General features: G+C 39.5%; 1 protein-coding gene across 1 annotated transcript in view; it reads right to left on the reverse strand.

Annotated features, from left to right (window-relative positions):
- Window positions 1–24,225, reverse strand: part of COL19A1 (collagen type XIX alpha 1 chain) — a 1,445,738-nt gene that overhangs the window by 323,562 nt on the left and 1,097,951 nt on the right. The window contains exons 29-33 of the mRNA XM_073569423.1: window positions 18,099–18,134; window positions 17,859–17,903; window positions 11,061–11,114; window positions 9,171–9,212; window positions 4,858–4,953 (exon numbers count right to left, since the gene is read on the reverse strand). Of these exons, the coding sequence (XP_073425524.1) occupies window positions 4,858–4,953; window positions 9,171–9,212; window positions 11,061–11,114; window positions 17,859–17,903; window positions 18,099–18,134 (273 nt within the window). The remainder of the gene's footprint in view (window positions 1–4,857; window positions 4,954–9,170; window positions 9,213–11,060; window positions 11,115–17,858; window positions 17,904–18,098; window positions 18,135–24,225) is intronic.

Genomic DNA, 24,225 nt, shown 5'->3' on the forward strand with positions numbered 1-24,225 from the left:
ATGATATACCTTTTTATAGGCCATCAGTTTAACCAGCTGATTTTTCACTAAGTGGCAGGATTTCTTTCTAATTACTAGTAGATTTCAGCTGGTGTCATGACTTTCCATGGATTTTGCACCTCTGTTTCTTCATGTGGTCAATACATTTTCACTGTGTCACTTCACATTATTACACATAACTTAATTTATGGAGATCTATTGTTTGATTCCTTTGCCTGTATGGATTGGATGGGTTGTTACTGACATCTAGTGAGAATTTCATGTCAATAGCACCTTTAGAAATATATTTACTTAGAACATTGGTGATGTGCTCAATAGTTATTTCACCCCTTGTATATGTTTGAAGGAGAGCCAAATGTGCAAGGTGGGCAACATTCACAGACATTTATGTGTACATATTCATTTGTGACAAGAAGTTCTGACAATACATTAAAACTAGAATGAAAGAAAAAATAAAGGAAAAGTAGTTCAAGAAAATAAGAAAAAGTAAGAGGAAAAGAGTGGGAATATTGTCAAATTTTAGTTACTTTCTGTGCGATAAGGAGTTAGAAACTTAACCCGATATAGCAAGGAGATAAAATCTGAAGACTCTCTAACCTGATTTCAGAGGATTCATGTGGAAATGAACTCTGAGTCTGCTTTTTTGCTTGAGACCTTGATTTCTCCATACTTTTGAGAGAATCCATAGCCTTTACCCACAAAATCCAGGTCTATGCTCATGAGACTTCCAGAGCCTCGGAAAGATTTGCCTCTCTTATGTCAATTAAACAAAATAATAAACAGTATTTAAAAAGAAAAGAAAACTTCCAGAATGACCATTTCTTTTGCACACTACACTTCCCAAAAAGTGTAATCAAAAGTGATTGAGTCATGAGTAGAAATGAGTAAATCTTTTGAAATTCAAAGTCAAGGACTTTGCTGAATTTTTCACAAAAATGTGACTTGCAGCGAATAAATTCAGACAAATTTCAGTACTGGAAAACTTCTAGCTGCTCATAAAATACATGCTGGGAAGAGGAGAGAGAATTCTGCTCACTATAAACACTTACAAAAACTTGTAATAAGTTGTATGTACCCCAAAATGGAGAGACTGACAAATAACACTCATCCAGCAAAACAACAAGTGTTATGATTAGGTAACCAAGGAGGATTGCAGGGAATAGGCTAGACAACCAGATAACCAGAGAGGTTGGTAACTTAGTGGATTGCAGACCCCTAAACTGACAACACAACTAGAATTAGCCGTGGGACGTACCTGCGAAGTCCTAGATGCCTTGGCAAAGCCAAGAATTAACTAAGCCTAAAGAGAGAAAGGGGAAAGCTAAACTGCCCCGGAGTAGAACCCCAAAGGAATAGATAGCCCCCGAACATATATTGCCAGTGAGACAAGATGAGGCACAAACACAGGCAGAAAATAGAGTAAGCAAATGATGGGGCCCAAACTGTCTAGATAGAACAGGACAGGAAAGGATACTGTCTGCATTCATGCAAAAAACCCTACGAAAAAAATCCAACACATCTGATATGCAAAAATACTGAGGCCACACGACCTCTCCACCACTAAATCAGAACTCTGGTGTGAACTGGACGCAAAACAAAAGATTCTGATATAACAGGGGATTATATGATGTTCGTCTACTAGGTATTGCTCCCACCTAGCCAGAATCCTACTCCACACTGATGAGGGGCAACACCCCGAAACAGCTGTCTGTGGATGGATACCTGGTCTTGGTATTTCCCTTGTCATATCTGTAAACTCGTAAAGAGCTGGATATTGACTTAAAGGGCCACTTAATATGGTGGTAATGGTGGTTTCCGAAAGGAGCCACTCCTTGGCTGGGTCCTTCCCTGGAGGAAGATTTGGCTTGTCCCGTGTTTGAGACTCTTAAATGAGGCTCCACGGACTTTATTTGCATATTCCTATTTCCCAGGGAGCAATGCACCTAGGATTTCACTGATTGAGCGCCTTTGCTGGCCGCCGCAGTGTTTTCTTTGACTGGTCTCCCTGAGGTCAGTGATTGTTTCGTGATGTTGGTCTACTAGGCATTGCTCCCACCTAGCCAGAATCCTACTCCACACTGATGAGGGGCAGCACCCCGAAACAGCTGTCTGTGGATGGATACCTGGCCTTGGTATTTCCCTTGTCATATCTGTAAACTCGTAAAGAGTTGGATATTGACTTAAAGGGCCACTTAATATGGTGGTAATGGTGGTTTCCGAAAGGAGCCACTCCTTGGCTGGGTACTTCCCTGGAGGAAGATCTGGCTAGTCCCGTGTTTGACTCTTAAATGAGGCTCCACGGACTTTATTTGCATATTCATATTTCCCAGGGAGCAATGCACCTAGGATTTCACTGATTGAGCGCCTTTACTGGCTGCCGCAGTGTTTTCTTTGACTGGTCTCCCTGAGGTCAGTGATTGTTTCGTTATAACAGGGGATTAGAAATACTGAAAAGCTGTGGAATATGGAAAAGAGTCCAGCACAGGTCCCAGCAGGGAACAAGGCTGAACTCACACCAGCAAAGCAGAAATCAGAGAAAAGCAAAAAATGGATCAAATGCAAAAAGATTGAAGCAGACAAATAACTTATCTGAAAGATGCAGGAAAAAGCAGGAGGCAAGCGGACTTCCAAAATGCTCAGGAAGGAAACCAAATCACCGGCAATAACTGAGAGAAGGTTGCTCACTTAAATCTCTCCAGTCTGTAACACCTGACCTCCAATCATCCTCCACAGGTGATTGACTTCTGTCAGCCAGACCAGCTCCATTACCAGCAGCAACCACCAGAGGGAGCCCAAACTCAGAAGCCAGATCAAAAGTGTTCACAACAAACAAGCCATCAAACAGCTACATTAACAAAAAAAAATTATCGATAATGGAATGAGACATTGAATAAAATAGACTTTATACTATAGGCCCACAAAGAGGTTAAATAGTTACAATTGATTGAAAAACTAAAGGGGTCCATACAGTTTAACCTTTCACCTTTTATGTCCATGGCACACAGCATGGAAGTATAATTTAAGACAAAAGTTTGATTAGGGACAGTGGGAATATGGAACTCTACTATTTTCCACTGTCATTGGAATTGTTATTCCAACAGAAAGGAAAATATTCAGGAGATGGCTCACTTCCATTTTAGGTAGCATAATAGTCTACATTTTTGGATATCTGACTGTTTCCTTTACAGTTGTCCAACTTAATAAACCTTTCAAACTCCTTTTTTTTAGTCGTTCAACCTCTTAACACTGTATAATTGCATCATGCAATGAGTCAGGGTGTTTGGAATGGGCTCGGTAGCCCTCTTCAAATTATTATTAACCCATTCACGACTTATGACATATATATATATACTGAGCCCGCATGTTTTCAGCACATGAGAGCTGATTTCATCAGCTAACATGGGCCCCTAACGGCTGCTGGTGGAATCACAATCCACCAGTGGCTGTTAACATGTTTAATACTGCTATCAATCTCTGACAGTGGATTTAACATACCCGTGCCTGAGGTACGTCACTAGTCCTGCCCATTGGCACCCCTGTCACATGATTATGGGGTGCCGATGGGTTGACATGACAACCCGAGGTCTGCAGGAGACTGTCAAAATCACAGAAGAAAATCCAGCCCACCACCTGCGATTTCACACTTCTGGAGCCTGCATAGTACCATGGTGTGACATCCAGTTGAAGAAAGCAGAAAAATACAGCTCACAGATGAAATCCAAAAAAGTTCATTTTATTTTCCAAGGTACATGAAGTAAAGATTAAAATTGTGTGTTTGCAAAAAAGAGAATACAGGCAGGATTTCATCTGTGAGTTAGATTTTTCTGCTTTCTGCAGGAGACTCCTGTGGTTATCATTGCCGCTCTGCTATGAGCGCTGCCCTGTGGCTGGCTTTCATAGCAGATGATGATTTTTGCTATGCATAGCAGGTTTGAATCCCTGATATGTGAAGCATAAGTGATCAGAAGATCGCAGATTCAAGTCTCCTAAGGGGACTATTGAAGCAAGTAAAAAGTAGAAAAATGTTTTTAAAAATATTAAAAATGTAAAAAATATAAAAGTTCAAATCACCCCCTTTCACTATATTCAAAATAAAACAATACAAAAATAAAAACTTCACATATTTGGTATTGTCCAGAAATGCCTGATCTATCAAAATATAAAAATAAAAAAGTAATAAAAATAATTAATCTAATCGGTAAACGGCGTAACGAGAGAGAAATCAAAAAATCCAATAACATGCGATTAGAACATTGCATATACCCCAAAGTGGTATAAATGAAAACGATATCTTGTGCCCAAAAAATAAGCTTTCACCCAGCCCCAGATCCTGGAAAATGGAGACACTACGGGTCATGGAAAATGGTGTCTTTTTTATTGTTGCAAACCTTGGATTTTTTTCACCATTTAAATAAAAAAGAACCCATACATGCTTGATATCCTCAAACTCATAATGACCTGGAGAATCATAATAGCAGGTCAGTTGTAGCATTTAGTGAATATGGTAAAAAAAAACAATTATATCATTGCAATTTTTTTTTGCAATTTGACCGCTCTTTGAATTTTTTTCCTGTTTTCAGTACACAGTATGGTAAAACTAATAGTGATCTCCAAAAGCACAACTCGTCCCACATAAAACAAGCCCTCATATGGCTATATTGACTGAAAAATAAAAATAGCTATCATTAATTTTTATTTAACCATTGCAGTTACAAACTAGTAGTCCAGCAGCATGTTCCACATTCGTTAATTGATGGATGCCATGTAATGGCCACACATTAATTACATAATGACAGTATCTAAGAATGAATAAGAGAAACTCTCCGACACTTAAGAAAATACTTTTTTAACACTTACCTTAATACCTATTTGTCCTGCAATGCCAATAAGACCTTCCTCTGCCTTGGTGCCTGCAGGTCCCGGACCACCAGAATTACAATGACCACACACATTCTTAAAAAATAGAACAAATAGAACAAAAAGAATCTTTAGTTTTGCATCACATACATTCTGATATAGATATGTTGTATCCACTTGACGGAGCTGAAAACATTTACCACAGTACATGTAAAGAAATCTGCTGTCTCCTATCCTGCTGTTTCTGCATTGTCTCTTGCTTGTGTAATTCTTTGTTAAGTGATTTTCTTGTTTCTAATTTAATTTTTTTAGCTCTTAAATATTCAGCAGCATGTAGGCAATTTAGGCAAATTTAGTAAAGTAGAATAGAATTCTACTCACATTTTACAAAAATCTGTATTCTTTAGAACATCTATTATGCTGAATCATAGAGAGCTGACAAAAGGTTAAAGAAAAGGCCCCAAAACCTAACACCTCACCACTCACTTCTATAGTCACCTTCACTGCTTGAGCTCTTCTATGTGATAGTCAGCACATCTTCTTACTGACACTGCACAGTGTATCTTCATGCTAGGCTAAGACTAGACCTCGAGTGATGCTGGTATGAAAGGATCATTCCAGACCTAGTTGCAGCCTGAAGCCTTGGCTTAGAGGCCATAAGGTCACTACACATGCTGCCATGACTTTACAGCGCACATGATTAAAGACATCTGGGCCCTAGAGTAGTTTCTATGCCTTGGAGTCCCCCCAAACCCCAGAACATAATTAGGGGCATTACATTTGCAGAAAATAAATTCATTCCAAATTAAACTTCCTGGTAAAGTTTTTGTGATTTGGCGAATTCTAATCTCATCTGATCTGCTCATCTCTAGTACATATATATCTTATATAGTTGTTAAGGGCACCATACACACAAGTGTTTATGTGTTTTGAAAGGTTGTAGGAGAATAAGTTGGGTCCAGAATACTCTGCAGAACCAAAGGATCAATTATCTAAATTTAAATTACTCAATCCTTCACGCCTGTGACATCATCTGGCAGAGAAAAGTCAGAAGGTCCCATTTACATTGAATGGTCCACTGGTCTCATTCAAACTGACAAATACAAATGACTGTCCTCTACTGGGAATTAGTGTTTGTGGCTCCAGTATCCTAGTGGTATTGCTATCCTATAGCTTGACCTATTTGTTAGCAAGTAGACTCAATATTTTTTAATCAGTATATTGTCACCTGTGATCTTCAATCCTATAAACACAGTCTATTTGTAGATTGTCCAAACCTTCCTGAGGAGTACCTAGTTGAAGATCAAGGGCTCATTAAACTACTATTGGTGGTGTAGTAATTGAGTCATTTTGCACTTGTAATACAGCTGTCTGCTTTGGCTTACTTCCATTTCTCTCCCTTGCTGAGGCATCTATCACATTGCTGTTACAAGTATCATAAAAGTCAGTGAAAATATTATTAATAGTCTAAAATATAATGAGAATTCAGAAAACAGTATTTTTATCTTTTTCGTGCTTTCTTTAAATTATTTTTCAGCAATTTTCCTTCTAAAGTAAATAAATGTAAAGGGACAATTTGTATATGAATGGTTCACAGGATGGAGAATTTGATATTAAATTTAAAAGAAGTTTAACCCCTTCCTTACCGATGACGGAATAGTACGTCTTCGGTAAGGATCCCCTGCTTTGGGGTGGGCTCTGGCGGTGAGCCCACCTCAAAGCCGTGACATGTCAGCTGTTATGAACAGCTGACATGTGCCCGCAATAGGCACAAGTGGAATCACCGTCCATCCATGCCTATTAACTAGTTAAATCCCACTGTCAAAGCTGACAGTGGGCATTTAAATAGCACTCTCGGCCGCCGGGCCAGAAGTGAGCTCATCGCCGACCCCCATCATGTGATCGGGGGTCGGTGATGCATTGCCTGGACAACCACAGGTCTCACAGAGACCTCTAAGGTTGTTCCAAGAAGATGGCTTTGAGCGTCGCCCGGTGGCCGGCGCGCAAAGCACAGCAGTAAATCTGCTAAATATGGGCGATCTGCTCATCGCCCATATGTAACAGAGCTGATCAAGTGTTGCATGCTTCTAGCCTCCTATGGAGGCTAATGAAGCATGCCAAAAGTAAAAAAAATGTTTAAAAATAAAAAAATAAAAAAACCCTAAAAGTTCAAATCACCCCCCTTTCGCCCCAATCAAAATAAAGCAATAAAATACCCCACATACACATATTAGGTATCACCGCATTCAGAATCACCCGATCTATCAATAAAAAAAGCATTAACCCGATCGCTAAACGGCGTAGCTAGAATTTTATTTTTTTTTTAGTTTCTGCGACATTGCATTAAAATGTAATAACGGGTGATCAAAAGAACGTATTTGCACAAAAGTGGTATCATTAAAAACGTCAGCCTGGCCCGCAGAAAATAAGCCCTCACCCGACTCCAGATCACCAAAAATGGAGACGCTACGTATCTCAGAAAATTGCGCAATTTTTTTTTTTAATCAAACTTTGGAATTTTACTTAGATAAAAGAGAACAACATAGACATGTTTGGTGTCTATGAACTCATAATGACCTGGAGAATCATAATAGCAGGTTAGACTTAGCATCTAATGAACCTAGCAAAAAAGTAAATCAAATAAAAAGTGTGGGATTGCACTTTTTTTGCAATTTCACTACACTTGGAATTTTTTTCCCGTTTTTGAGTACATGACATGGTAAAACCAATGGTGTCATTTAAAAGTACAACTCGTCTCGCAAAAAATAAGCCCTCACATGGCCATATTGAAGGAAAAATAAAAAAGATATGGCTCTGGAAAGAAGGGGAGCAAAAAATGAAAAATAAAAAAAGCTCCGGGAGTGAAGGGGTTAAAAAAGAGACAATAGAAACCTTAAAAAGCTTGTAGATTATTATACGTGATTTCAGGTTAATTGATATGTTCTATGGCCTATAGAATGTGCACCTTTTCTCTTTCACATAGAGTCTTATCAGCACCAACTGTACGTCAATCTCCTATCTAAGTAACGTAAAAATCTTCACTAAATACAGATTTTACCAGAGAATAAGGAATTTTGAAAATTAGCGATGAGTCCTGGCAGAGAAAGAAGCAGATTTCCCTGATAACTTATATTACGAAGTTTCTTATTTTCATGTGTACTATTGATTTATGTAAAAATTAAAACGATGGTTACTCTTTAAATCATACACACAACTTTAACCAGCATTCTCTAGTGGTAACAGAAAAAAAACTGATTTTTCATAAATATATAACAGTAAGCTATTGTAAGAAAGCTATAAAGAGGTAATTTCTTCTGATATGTGGCAACTTGCAAAGCAAGTGATAGGTGAAAATGTGGAATATAAAAAGTGTTGTCATTTCTACAGCCTTTTTCTATTGCTGGCTGTTAAAGTTATTGTTGAATTTAGCCTGCTAAAACATTTATTCAATAGTTCTAGAAGTATTAAACCGGGGTCTTAAATTCCAGAATATGCACGGATATGATCTGCAGGACATATACGTAAAACATATTGATAATTTCTACACTGGATTGTGGGAAGAGCTAATTAAATAATCATTCCGAGCACTGAGGATTGAAATCAATTACCTACAGTAACTCAATAAATCTTCCTAGCTCACAAACACTGGTTAAATAAACGGAAAACTGTTTTATCATACTAAAGTTACTCGTGGAGCTAGTTGTCCGGCAATTATCGCATTCAGAGAAAAATAAAGTGATGTGTCTTGCCAATATTAACCTTGATGGATCGATACAGTAATAGACGCACCAGCTTTTATTCATTTCTAAACACGCCAAATTGTCCGATATGAAGTTAAGTGAAGTGAAATAGTTTCTCACTGGCTGCAGTTTACGCTCTAAATTTGTGTTCCTTATCTTGAAATGTTGAATTGCTGACATAGCTAGAAGTGGGACTACAGCTAATAGCCTGGGAAAAGAGTCTATCATGTACTTGCCTGAGCCGAGGACAAGTGCTACATTATATTGTAGATAGAACCTAGCTTTTTCGATATAAGGATGCGTCCTGGAGTTTTGTCACAGTAAGGTGGAGATCTCCTGCTAGTCTTGGTACATTGCCACCGTTTTGATCTAAGTATTTGACTGGACTTTTTCCAACCTTATAGCAAAGAAAGAACAGGCTCCGTATGATTGTGGAAGGGTTTTCCATATCATATGATGGCACTCATTATTATGACATCTACACAGTAGTATACTGAAGAATTATATGAAGACAGTACTCACTATTCTTATAGGAATACACCAAATGATTTCTATGACAATATTTTATTGTACCTTAAGAATGGCTCCTATATCGCCAAGAAGTGGAAGGGCAATCTACAAAAAAAATCATTTTTTCAGAGTTGAGAAAAAAAAGATACAAATAATGAAATAACTAATGACATAAAATTCACATGCTCTCAGAAGTGACATTTCACATGGAAATTATTTCGATAATTATAGTGAAAAATTCCGCACTCATTAGTTTGTTTAGCTCACTGTGAACGTTAGATAATGTGTTCAAAGTTTTGCAGTTGTGTTAAGCATTTATTCCCCGGGAAAAGAAACAATGTTATTTTTTTATGTATATAATTCCAGTAAAATAAGAAATGCCTTGTGACATGGTTCCAGCTGTTTAAGTACTGACAGCCATTTTCTGGAATTCTTGAAAACTTTGTGATTTGATTCAGAAATGTAGTCAGTCATAGGTCGAAAAACATAACTGACTGAAGGTAATTTCAAGGATGGTAAATCCTACACAACAGAAAAATAAACTGATCAGTTCTAGAGCGATTTCCAAAATGGAAATCTGTATAGCTACCAAAATGTGCCCATGTAAATGTGGAGGGTAGAGGTGCTGGTTAGTAGAATCCTGATATGTTTATGGCTGGTCCATACAATCAGGGCAACTGTTACCATCCACCTTTCGTGTTTCCCCTTTTTCCTCATAGATTGTAAGCTTGCGAGCAGGGCCCTTATTCCTCTTGGTATCTGTTATGATCTATGTGATTATTGTTATGCTTTAATGTCTATCGTCTGTACATGTCCCCTCTAAAATGTAAAGTGCTGCGGAATATGTCGGCGCTATAGAAATAAAATTTATTATTATCATTAACTAAAAAAAACTTTCAAGTTAAAAGGATTTGAAGATTAATCCTTTAGCGACACCAGTCGTACATTTGCAGGTTAAGTGTGCCTTTACTATACAGTATGTAGTGGATAGTGGCATTTGAAAGATTAGAAATAGGAATTGGGAGATCACCAAGCTTCACTGGATACCCGGACATGTACAATGGGCTGCAATATTGCAATACTGAAGTATAATGTGAGTGTTCAGGTGATTGAACTATACTAAAATAAATAATAAAGTAGTAAAAAATTAATGAATAAAAAATATAAAAATAAACCTAAAGTATGTAAATACATTTATATATTGCTTGTACAGTATATTATATGTTTATATATATTATATGTGTATATAATAACCCCCCTTTTCTTGCAATGCAAATAGCAAAAAAAATCATGTGTTTTGGCCAAACTAATACGATATAAAAGTATTTATCACACATGTTGAGTACCAAAAATTAAAAAAAAAAAAAAACAAAATGCAGAATTGCTGCTTTATGGTAATTAAATCAGCCAAAAAAATTGAAATATTTAAGAATGTGGTGTGGATTACAAATAATACAAAACTATAGCTCGTCCCACAAAAAAAAGCATATTTTCTTACAACTGTTGATCAAAAATTGTTGCTCCAAAAAAAAATATGACACTTGAAATTATGATGACTGAGGAAATAAAAAAAAAAGTAAAACAACCAACATAAAATACTGTATAAATGTTGTATCACCATAGCTGTACTGACCTGTAGAACAAAGTTACAAGATCATATTTAAAGCAAAATGAATGAGGTAAAAGCAAAACTGAATTGATGCTTGCGTTTTTTTAAATTCCACCCCACTTGGAGTTTTTATTCCATCTTTTTCAGTACATTAGGTGGTAAAAACTATAACTTGTCCCACAAAAATTGGAACCCTTATACTGCTATATCAGTGGAAACATAAAAATGTTATGAATTTTGGAAGGTGAGGAGGCCAAAATAAAAAATATGTATCCAAGAGATTCATTTTTTATTTTAAGAATAGCAATACTGATCATGGAATCAATGTACACGCGTTCACATACTGGGTCACCTGGAGGACCCTGGAGTCCTGGTCGGCCATCTCTGCCTGGGACACCCTGTTATAAAAGTAAAAACAAGTCAAGATATAAATTTTCTTATTACTTACATTTGTAATACACTAATCTTATGAATTTGGTGCATTAATTTACAAACCTTATAGTATTATCAATGCTTGTAATTTGCCTTACCAGTATCATTTACTAAATATGTTTTATTGCAGGAAATAAACACTCAAGTTCTACATTTGGAAAACTATTACAATGATGAAGATATTTATAAATAATACAAGTAAGACTTTTGTGGTTTTATGCGAATAATGATTAATAGAAGATTAAACGTGACTGTTGACAGCTGCACTGATCACAACAATGAAGGGAGAATATACAGTGCTCAAATAAAGGGTACACTTAAACAACACAATGTAACTCCAAGTCAAGCACACTTCTATGAAATCAACCTGTCCAGTTATAAATAGAGTTGAGCGATACCGTCCGATACTTCAAAGTATCGGATCGGAATGGATCGGCCGATCTGAAAAAAAAGTATCGGTATCGCCGATTCCGATACCGGAAGTCCCATTCAAGTCTATGGGAATTCCGGTATCGGAATAAGAAAAATCCTGTTTTTCCCTTGTACAGCCTCTCTGGGGTCTGTACGGGCCTTTCAGGGGGCTGTGCCGGCCTGCCAGGGGGTCTGTGCAGGCTCCGGTGGTCTGTGCCGGCCTGCCGGGGGGCTGTGCCGGCCTGCCAGGGGGGCTGTGCAGGCTCCGGTGGGCTGTGCCGGCCTGCCGGGGGGCTGTGCCGGCCTGCCGGTGGCCTGTGCACCCTGTGGGGGGCTGTGCCGGCCTGCCGGGGGGCTGTGCCGGCCTGCCGGGGGGCTGTGCTGATGTCCGGGGGTCTGTGCAAGCATCGTCCGATGGGACTACAAGTCCCATCTGGCGATGCCTGCTACCATGACAGTGATTGACACATTAGCCAATGATGGGACAGTAGTAGTCCCATCACCGGCTAATGTGTTAAATGTTAAAAAAAAAAAAAAAAATACTACATACATACTACATGAATGCTACATACATACTACATGCTACATACATACTACATACATACTACATACATACTACATACATAACACATATATACTACATACATACTACATACATACTACATACATACTACATGCATGCTACATACATACTACATGCTACATACATACTACATATAAACTACATACATACTACATACATACTACATACATACTACATACATACTACATGCATGCTACATACATACTACATGCTACATACATACTACATATATGCTACATACATACTACATATATACTACATGCATGCTACATACATACTGCATGCTACATACATACTACATGCTACATACATACCACATATATACTACATACATACTACATGCATGCTACATGCTACATACATACCACATACATACTACATACATACTACATGCTACATACATACTACATATATACTACATGCATGCTACATACATACTGCATGCTACATACATACTACATGCTACATACATACCACATATATACTACATACATACTACATGCATGCTACATGCTACATACATACCACATACATACTACATACATACTACATGCTACATACATACTACATATATACTACATGCATGCTACATACATACTACATGCTACATACATACTACATATATACTACATGCATGCTACATACATACTACATGCTACATACATACTACATATATACTACATGCATGCTACATACATACTACATACATACTACATGCTACATACATACCACATATATACTACATACATACTACATACAATACATTCATACAATACATACATAGACATACAGTACATATAACATAGAGTAACATACTTACCAATACTTGTCACATTGTTCCCCGAAGCCATTGTCTTTTACGGAATAAATATTAACATAACAAACCACAAAAATACTCACCCACGATCCGAAGCAGTCCACGAGTGTGTCCCACGACGATCTTGGGTAGAGAACTTCAGCATCAGCTGTTGCTGCCGTTCTCTACGGGCTGCAGGAATCCAATGACGGAAGGTAGGTATCCTTCCGCACTGTATTCCTCCGCCACTTAAAAAAAAAAAAAGTCCCTAGTCTCACTTTATGCCATTGCTGTGTGGGAAATTCCCACGCAGCAATGGCATAAAGTGAGACTAGGGACTTTTTTTTTTTTAAGTGGCGGAGGAATACAGTGCGGAAGGATACCTACCTTCCGTCATTGGATTCCTGCAGCCCGTAGAGAACGGCAGCAACAGCTGATGCTGCAGTTCTCTACCCAAGATCGTCGTGGGACACACTCGTGGACTGCTTCGGATCGTGGGTGAGTATTTTTGTGGTTTGTTATGTTAATATTTATTCCGTAAAAGACAATGGCTTCGGGGAACAATGTGACAAGTATTGGTAAGTATGTTACTCTATGTTATATGTACTGTATGTCTATGCATGTATTGTATGAATGTATTGTATGTAGTATGTATGTAGTATATATGTGGTATGTATGTAGCATGTAGTATGTATGTAGTATGTATGTAGCATGCATGTAGCATGCAGTATGTATGTAGCATGCATGTAGTATATATGTAGTATGTATGTAGCATGTAGTATGTATGTAGCATGCATGTAGTATATATGTAGTATGTATGTAGCATGTAGTATGTATGTAGTATGTATGTGGTATGTATGTAGCATGTAGCATGCATGTAGTATGTATGTAGTATATATGTGGTATGTATGTAGCATGTAGTATGTATGTAGCATGCAGTATGTATGTAGCATGCATGTAGTATATATGTAGTATGTATGTAGCATGTAGTATGTATGTAGTATGTATGTAGTATGTATGTGGTATGTATGTAGCATGTAGCATGCATGTAGTATGTATGTAGTATATATGTGGTATGTATGTAGCATGTAGTATGTATGTAGCATGCAGTATGTATGTAGCATGCATGTAGTATATATGTAGTATGTATGTAGCATGTAGTATGTATGTAGTATGTATGTAGTATGTATGTGGTATGTATGTAGCATGTAGCATGCATGTAGTATGTATGTAGTATATATGTGGTATGTATGTAGCATGTAGTATGTATGTAGCATGCAGTATGTATGTAGCATGCATGTAGTATATATGTAGTATGTATGTAGTATGTATGTAGTATATATGTGTTATGTATGTAGTATGTATGTAGTATGTATGTAGTATGTATGTAGCATGTAGTATGTATGTAGCATGCATGTAGTATGTATGTAGTATTTTTTTTTTTTTTTTTTAACATTTAACACATTAGCCGGATGATGGGACTACTACTGTCCCATCATTGGCTAATGTGTCAATCACTGTCATGGTAGCAGGCATCGCCAGATGGGACTTGTAGTCCCATCGGACGATGCTTGCACAGACCCCCGGACATCAGCACAGCCCCCCGGCAGGCCGGCACAGCCCCCCGGCAGGCCGGCACAGCCCCCCACAGGGTGCACAGACCACCGGCAGGCCGGCACAGCCCCCCGGCAGGCCGGTACAGACCCCCACAGGGTGCACAGACCACCGGCAGGCCGGCACAGCCCCCCGGCAGGCCGGTACAGACCCCCACAGGGTGCACAGACCACCGGCAGGCCGGCACAGCCCCCCGGCAGGCCGGTACAGACCCCGGGCAGTCCACACAGCCCCCCGGCAGGCCGGCACAGCCCCCCGGCAGGCCGGCAGAGACCCCCGGAAGGCCCGAAATGACGGCGCATCATGATGCGCACACACCGCGCATCATGATGACGTCAGGCTGTCAATCAACTTTGAACTTCCGATTCCGATGCTGACTTCTGATATTGAAAAAATATCGGAAGTCGGTATCGGAATTCCGATACCGCAAGTATCGGCCGATACCCGATACTTGCGGTATCGGAATGCTCAACACTAGTTATAAAGCAACACCGATTGTGAATCAATTTATACACCTGTTGCGTAAATGGAACAGACAACAGGTAAAAATAATAGGCAGTTAGCAAAAACCCCTATAAAGGAGTAGTTCTGCAGGGAGTGACCACAGACCATTTTTCTGTTTTCATCTTTTCTGGCTGTTGTTTTGGTCACTTTTGCTTTTTGTTGCTCAGGTACTTCAGCTCATCCAGGATTGCACATCATTGCAAGCTGTGACAAGAATGGTAGCTGTGTCTGTCAGCATAGTGGCTACAGCATGGGGAAGATACCAGGAGACTAGCTAGTACACCAGGAAATGTGGATGGGCTGTAGGAGGGAAACAGCCCAGCAGCAGGACCACTATCTCCTCCTTTGTGCAAGGAGGAACATGAGGAGCAGTGCCAGAGCTCTGCAAAATAACCCCCAGCAGGTCACTAACATCCATGTGTCTGCTCAAACTGAAACAGACTCTGTGAGGGTAGAATGAGAGCCCTACATCCACAAGTGGGTGTTGTGCTTACAGCCCAACACCGTACAGGGAGATTGGCATTTGCCAGAGAACACTAAGATTGGCAGAATCAACATTAGTGCCCTATACTCTTCACAGATGAGAGCAGGTTCACACTGAGCACATGTGACAAATGGGACAGAGTCTGGAGATGCCATGGAGATCGTTCCACTGACTGCAACATCCTCCAGCATGACTGGTTTGGCAGTGGGTCAGTAATGGTGTGGGGAAGCATTTTTTTGGGGGGCCCACAGCCCTGTATGTGCTATCCAGAGGTACCCTGACTGTCATTAGGTACCACTATGAAATTCTCAGACCCATTGTGAGACCATATGTAGGTGCACTGGACCTTGGGTTCCTTCATATGCGTGACAATGCTAAGCCTCATGTGGCTGAAACTTGTCAGCAGTTCCTGCATAATGAAACCATTGATGCTATGGAGCAGCTGTCCCAATACCGAGACCTGAATCCAATTGTGCATATCTGGGACATCATGTCTTGTTCCATCCACCAATGCCACGTTGTTCAACAGACTGTCCAAGAGTTGACAGATGCTTTAATTGAGGTCTAGGAGGAGACCCTCAGGAGAACATTCGTCGTCTTATCAGGACCATGCTCAGGCATTGTAGGGAGGTCATACAGGCATGTGGAGGCCACAAATACTACTGGGCATCATTTCCTTGTCTTGAGGCATTTCCACTGAAGTTGGATCAGTCTGTAATTTGATTTTTCATTTTGATTTTGAGTATCATTCCAAATCTAGACCTCCATGGGTCATTAATTTTGGTTTACATTGATTATTTTGATTTACATTGATCAATAAAACATTTGTTCTCAACACATTCCACTATGTAATGAAAAAAGATTTGCAACTGAAATATTTTATTCAGAGATATGTAGGATGTGGTGTTTTAGTGTTCCCTTTATGTTTCTAAGCAGTACAGATCACTGTACTTCAGCTTCTGCTGGACATAGTAGTGGATTCACAATTGCATTGAATATCAAAATACTATGCATTATAGCCCATTTTTACTATAACGTCTTTTCACCAAGGTGTCAATGCAAAATAAAAATTCATATGCATGCAGTATTGTATTGCTAAACAATAAGATCAGTCTTAAATGCACACCATTCATCAATAAAAAACACCAACAAGGAAAGTGATTAATATTATTACAATGTCACCTGTCAAGGGTTTGGATATATTAGGGATCAACAGAACAAGTAACCTTTAAAGTTCTTGAGCTGGAAGCAGGATAAATGAGCAAGCATAAGGATCCTAAATTGTGATGGTTGGATGTCTAGGGTAGAGCATCTCAAAAATGGCTGTTCTTGAAGAGTCTTTCCAATATGCAGTACCTAAACTGGTTCAACAAACAACTTAACCATCAGCAGTAGCATGGGAGCTGAAGCCCCATGGTATGTGGGGAGCAAACGCTAGCCTGTCTGATACCAAAGAATAGCTATGGTAGCACAAATTATTGGAAAAGGTAATGATTAGTGATGAGTGAGTATACTCGTTGCTCAGGTTTTCCCGAGCATGCTCTGGTTTCCTCCAAGTATTTTGGCGTGCTCGGAGATTTAGTTTCTGTCGCCGTAGCTGCATGATTTGTGGCTGCTGGACAGCCTGAATATATGTTGGGGTTACCTGTTTGTTAGGGAATCCCCACATGTATTCAAGCTGCCTAGAAGCCATAAATCATGCAGCTGCGATGATGAAAACTAAATCTCTGAGCACGCGAAAATACTTGGAGGACACCCGAGCATGCTCTGGAAATCTCGAGCAATGAGTATACATGCTCATCACTGGTAATGATATGATAGGTATGGCTGAAAAACATCAGTAGTTTGATACTGAGCATTGAAGGTAGTGCAAACATTTTGTTCTGGTGTCATTAATCCTGACAAATACAGCTCTCCTTGTTTTGTGACTTAAAAAAGGAAGATAAAAAATTATACAGGTATAGCAAATGCCTTTGCATTGTTAAAAAAAATATACCAGAGTAATCTTATTTTATTCATTTTGTCACCCTTGAATATACTGTTTCTTATTTATGCTGTATTTTTTCTAGAATTAAAGATGTCGTCAAACTAATTAGTAACTCATTTCTATGTATAAATGAGAAACTATAAGTAAGCAAGCTGACAATACTTGGATGTCACTTTTAGAATACTTATTGAGACTAAATAAGACAATACAGCATCAGTGTACCATCAAGGACATGGGTCAGTGTCACATAGACAAGGACTGAGTGATGTAAGCTATTACACCAATTAAGCGAAATGGTATACTTTTAATATGGAAATTATCTACTACTCACTTGTGCGCCAGGAGGGCCTGGCAAACCTGGAAGACCCTGTGGACCCTGGAAATATAATTTGAAAATGTTACATATGCAAGGTATAATAATCGCCATGAAGTCTGATGAAATTAACATAGTATCAGTAACTTTCTCAACATAAAATGTACAGTATTTCCCTGTATTAGGTATGTAATATAATGCCATGTAAACTGCAGTGTTAAGCATTTCATAATTATTGATTAAAACTTTACTGTTTACCTGGATGCCAGGAATTCCTGGAGGTCCTACAGGGCCCTGTGAAAAAATAAGTAGGCACAAAATGGAATTACGATGGATTCAAAAAGAAATATTTACAGATGATCAACTATATTCTAAGGGTGTAAGACTCTTAGGGTGCTTTCACATTGTGTTCTCTGTCCCACATACATCCGAAATCCTCCTCAAAACGGGGTCCGGATGCGTGCACCGACAGGGCCATAGACTGTAATGGTGATGGCAGAGCAAACGTGAGCGCTGCCATGCACTTATTTTGGAAGTGCACACCTACAGGAGGCGGACACTCAGACGCAGTCTACTACTACATCTGAGTGTCCGCCTTCCGTAGACGTGCACTTCCAAAAATGATGCACAGCATCCTTACAGTCTATGGCTCCATCGGTGCATGCACCCGGACCCTGTTTTGCGGGGGATTTTGGACATATCAGAAATAAAAGCAAGAACAGAAAACAATGTGAAAGCACCCTAAGGCTCTGGCATGTAAAATCATTTTCTGCCTTCATTATGTATCTGTAGTGAAGTGACCATCGAAATTGTTACAGTTCATATCATTATACTTGTGCAGTCTTTTTTTTCTTAATCTACAGTATTTATAGAATACAAGGTTGATCTAAATGATTTACTTTATTAATTTATGCAATTCTCATTGAAGTAAATAAATAATCTGTAGGCAATATGTTCCTAAGTTCCGACTAGTGGTGGCTGCAGGCAAGGCAGAATTTTTTCATATCACTATGAGAGCAAGAGGCGAACCAATAGATTTTCTAGCTGTCTTAGTAAGTCAGACTTCTAACTCTTATATATGCTGTGAAAAACAAATTCCAGATGTGGCCAAATGTAACTTGACAAATAACGCTTGATTTTGATAACTTGTCACAGTAAGTTATCTCACTTAAAGGGAAACAATATAAACTAAGGCCACCACAATTTACCCTTTCACCACTTTACAATTTTTAAAATTTTTTGCTCCCTTTCTTCCCAGAGCCATAACTTTTTTATTTTTCTGTCAATATAGCTGTATGGGGACTTGTTTTTTTGTTGGACGAGATGTATTTTGAATGACATCATTGATTTTACAATATAGTGTACTGGAAAATATTAAAAAAATTCAAAGTTCAATGAAATTTGCAAAAAAAAAAGTGCAATTCTACAATTGTTTTTTGGGTGTTTTTATTTACCATGTTCACTAAACGCTAAAACTGACCTGCCAATATGATTTCCCAGATCAGTACAAGTATGCAGATACTAAATATGTATAGATTGGTTTTTAAGTGGAAAAAAAAATTCGAAATTTGCAAGAGGAATAAAAAAAATTGCCATTTTCGGAGACCTATAGCATCTCATTTTTCCGGATCTGAGGCTATGAGAGGGCTTAATTTTTGTGCCCTGAGCTGATGCTTTTATTAATACCATTTTGGGGTAGATTAAATGTTTTAAATGCCTGTTATTGCATTTTAATGCAATATTGCGGTGGCCAAAAATATTGTAACTCTGGCGTTTTGATTTTTTTCTCATTATGCCATTTACCAGTCAAATAAATTTACTTATTTTGATAGACCTGATATTTCTGAACACAATGATACCAAATATGTGTATTTTTAATTTTGTTTTAATAGATTTATTTTGAATAGGGGTAATTTTAACTTTTATAATTTAAAACTTTTATTTTTACTTTTCACTTGCTTCAGTAGTCCCCTTAGGAGATCTGCGATTGTCCGGATGAACGCCTGTGTTACACATAGCAATGCATCAGCCCTGCTATGTGTAACATAAATCATCATCTCCTATGAACGCCTTCTACGGGCTGATGTTTTAAGTACCTTGAAGGGAGCAGTTTTTAGAATGGTGTCACTTTTGGGTATTTTCTATCATATAGACCTCTCAAAGTGACTTCAAATGTGATGTGGTCCGTAAAAAAAATGGTGTTTTAAAAATGAGAAATCGCTGGTCAACTTCTATCCCTTATAACTTCCTAACAAAAAAAAATTTGGTTCCAAAATTGTGCTGATGTAAAGTAGACATGTGGGAAATGTTACTTATTAAGTATTTTGTGTGACATATCTCTGTCATTTAAAGGCATGAAAATTCAAAGTTGGGAAATTGCGAAATTTCCAAATTTTTTGCCAAATTTCCATTTTTTCACAAATAAACGCAAGTAATGTCAAATAAATTTTACAAATCACATGAAGTACAGTATGTTATAAGAAAACATTGTCAGAATCACCGGGATGCATGGAAGCGTTCCAGAGTTATTACCTCATAAACGGACAGTGGTCAGAATTGTAAAAATTGGCCTGGTCATTAACATGCAAACCACCCTTGGGGGTTATGGGGTTAAAAGGTCTGAGCCACCACTAAAATGTGCAGTAAAACAGCACAGGTGTATTACTAGTTTCAGTCAACAGTGATAGTAGATGAATGAGCTTTAATTGGAGATGTTGGGTGATGCCAGTCATACCAATGTATGGCATCTGATGTGAGAGCATTGGAGGAGATATGCTAATGACCCTCGGCTCCTGCTCTGCTACGAGCGTGATCTGAGTGTCAGTGCTCTGTGCTCTGATCTTCTTGCATGACAGGATCGGAGCACAAATGCGGAGGAGTCGGAAGAAAGTAATTTCTCCATTTCCTCTGCTGCCAGCGTCAGCGTGAATTGCACTGCACTCGGGTGATATCCGAGTGCAGTGTGATGTTTCACTCGCAACCATAGACTTGTATGGGAGCAAGTGAGCCGAGACTCACTGCCAATCGCAGCATGCTGCTGAATTGCATGAGAAAATAATCACAGATCTGACCTGCCCCATAGAGTAACACTAGGCCGAGTGCTATTGGATGTTTCATCGCACAGCACTCGGCCGTGTTATACGGTATTGTGTCTCCGGCCTAATGCTAACTGGTCAGACAGCACCCAGTTTAATCACATACAAGAAACCCACTCCTTTATACAGTATATACACATCCCTCCCAAATTTTAACTAATCCAATGTTGACATTCTTGTAGTGCCACACCAATGGTACAAAACAAATTCTTATAATCAAGATGTACCATAAAGTATTACCTCTCAAATTGCTAAAGACATAGTACAAAGAACTGTTTTTCACTATTCAGCAATAATAAATACAATTGTATAAGATAGAGAAAAAGGAACGTTCTCACCCATCACACAGATGAGAACTTCAAAATTCCATTGGTTCCATTGGAGTTTCCTACATTCACTTCATATCAGGGTGGCATTTTTAGGATGCCTAATTAAGCCCTGTAGAGGGTATCAGACTCTAGGAACCCAATAACTCCCACCCTACCAAGGGCAGTCTACTGCTATTCCTTCATAGACATTGCCCTAGACACGTTTCCTCTACTGAAAATCATCAGAGAAGCTTATTGCAGCAATTTATATTTAGGAAAATGTATGGGTTCAAAATACTGAAGTATCAACCATGGAATAAACAACAGAAAAGTTATAGACAGTATCTGTATATATCAATAATTGGATTTCTTGTATGCTATCTAATTGCATGGGATCTGACAACTGTAAGCATTACACGGCTCTCAATTACAGCTCATCCATCTGTTATTACTGATCACTGATATTGGTGTCACTAAGGGCTCGTGCTGACGACATTATTTGTGGTCCGAGTGCGATCCTACAAAACACTGTCCGAGGAAAACAATGCAGCATGATCCGATATTCAGATCACATTGGAACATGAAAGTCAATGCGTCCATGCAAAACATTGGACTGATTTTTACTTACTGGCAGAATAAAGAAGATGGAGAAATTTTTTCTCCATTTTGTCATCGGAGAAAATTGGATGTCACTATGATCAAACTCTCATCAGAGTTTGATCAGAGTGTAATTAGCATAATAAGCCCAATTCTCTTAAATGAGAGAATATATACTGGTGTGACCCTAGCCTTATTGTGCTATCTACTGCAAATTTTTTACCAGTGTCTCAGAACTTTTGTTCTAAGCTAAAGTTATATTTTAAGATCAATCCCCCCTCACAATCTGCTTTCTATGCAAATATATACTGGGCAATATCTTCTTGGAGCACGAGGCCTCTGTAATTCCAGAGACGAGGGATGTAATCGTTAAAGTTTTAGGGGGTGCGAATGTAGGGAAGGTGACCTGATGGACGGACGGACTAGTCAGAGTGAAGAAGGAAAGGTTTGCACAGTGTAGGTAGGTGTCAGTTATTACAGTGGGGAAACAGCTAGGAAAGTGTAGTGGATGTGCAGTACCTTGGGTTGACCATTAGATGGCAGGGAGGAGTGTGAGCAAAGGACTTGACAACAGCTTAGGGCTTTAGAAACCGTTAGTCATGGGGGGCGGGGTTACAGTGACAGGGGACCGGGAGAGCTATAAATACTGAGGGAGGGTTCCAGAAGGTTCCAGTCCCCAGGGGGAGCTCCAGTGACAGGAGGACTGCGACAGTCTGTGCGCTGTGAGGAGAATCTAAGCCAGGGACTCTGAGGAGAGAGAACGTCAGGGGGGTGGTCCTGACAGGAAGAACCGCAGAAGGGACGAGGCACTGGGTGTGAGACACCGTATTTGACTCGACGACTGATCAGTGGAAGCGCTGTTGGTTTACGCGCCTAAGGCGGCCACAGTGACGGACCTGTCAGGAGCGTCGACGAGTGAGGAGGGGACTGTGTGTGCATACACATCCCCAGAGTAACGTACGGTGTGTGAGAAGCGGCCCTGGAAACGGAGGGCCGTGAGTTGAAGGAAGTACAGTGTACTTTTGAGGCCGTCAGGCGGACGGCGAGCATGAATAAACGTGGACCTGTTGCACCCAAAACCTGCCTCCATCTTGTCTCTGTTACATCTCTGCGTGACATAAAGAGGGACCACCCCCCAGCCCGGCCCACCGACTCTACACGAACACAACAGGTCTCAGAGGAGCGAGGAATCATGGACTGTTGCATGACTATCCAGAAGAAGCAGCAATTTCATCTCACTAGTAGTGATGAGCGAGTATACCCATTGCTCGGGTGATCTCCGAGTATTTTGGCGTGCTCGGAGATTTAGTGTTTGTCAACGCAGCTGCATGATTTGCGACTGCTAGACATGTAAGGGACACAAAAGAGTACCCGTAAGTGTACAGGTATATACATGTATAGATATATATTTAATGTCAGATATTATGTACCCTTTCCCTTTAACGTTATTCGTATTTATTGTACATGCCATGTAAATGTCTATTTATTGTATCTGTTATATGTATTTAACATTGGACACTGTTATATAGATGGGGAAAGTGTTGTACCCTAGTTTGCCACTAGATAGGATTAGAGATGCTCAGCTTGTAAATAGTTAAAGTAGGAGGGGCTAAGGCTACTTTCATGCGTTTGTGTGCGTTTTTTGCGGGTTTTGGTGCGTCTTTAAAAAAACGCATGCTTTTTTTGCGCATATGTGCGCATTACCATGACCATAGACTATATTGGGTGTTTGGCTGTTAAAAAATGCATTGCGTGCGCATGCGTTTTTTGGGGGCAAGTCGGACGCACAAAAAATACAACAGGATGCATTTTGTGCGCTCAAGCGCACACTACAAAAAAACGCATGCGCATACAAACGCGTACAAATGCATGTGTATGCGCACCTATGCGCACCCATGTAAAAGATAGGGAAAAAAGCATATGCTTTTTTTGCGCTAAAAAACAGCGCAAAAAAACGCAAGTGTGAAACCAGCCTAACAGCTGTTAAGCCAGGGAGCATCTGGAATTTGAATCAGCTGGGCAAGACACCCTGACAGGGTTGTTGGCTCCGTAGCGTTAAAGTCAAGAGCCCAGTCATACAGAATTTGGGCCAGTATCTCATCAGGGAGTAACACCAGAAGTGCTGACAGTGCAGAATTAGTGGTTCTGCAGTTGCCAGAAGAAGACTAAGCAGCACGGGCAGGTCACTCAGAATGTGGCGGCTTATTTCATCTGTGGATATTCTTGAGACCGGAGCTAAATGGTTAAGAGGGTCTCCTACTGGAGTAAGACTGAGTAGAGTTGATGCTGAAAGACTGGAGAGCATGGTCCGTCCCGGAAGTGAGCTTAGTGGGAGAGAGGGAAAGACAGGGACAGAGGAGAAAATGTCTATTGCCAACCCTGATA

This window comes from Dendrobates tinctorius, unplaced genomic scaffold (assembly GCF_039654945.1).
Source record: "Dendrobates tinctorius isolate UK_male_01 unplaced genomic scaffold, ASM3965494v1 ptg000024l, whole genome shotgun sequence".
Lineage (NCBI taxonomy): Eukaryota > Metazoa > Chordata > Amphibia > Anura > Dendrobatidae > Dendrobates > Dendrobates tinctorius.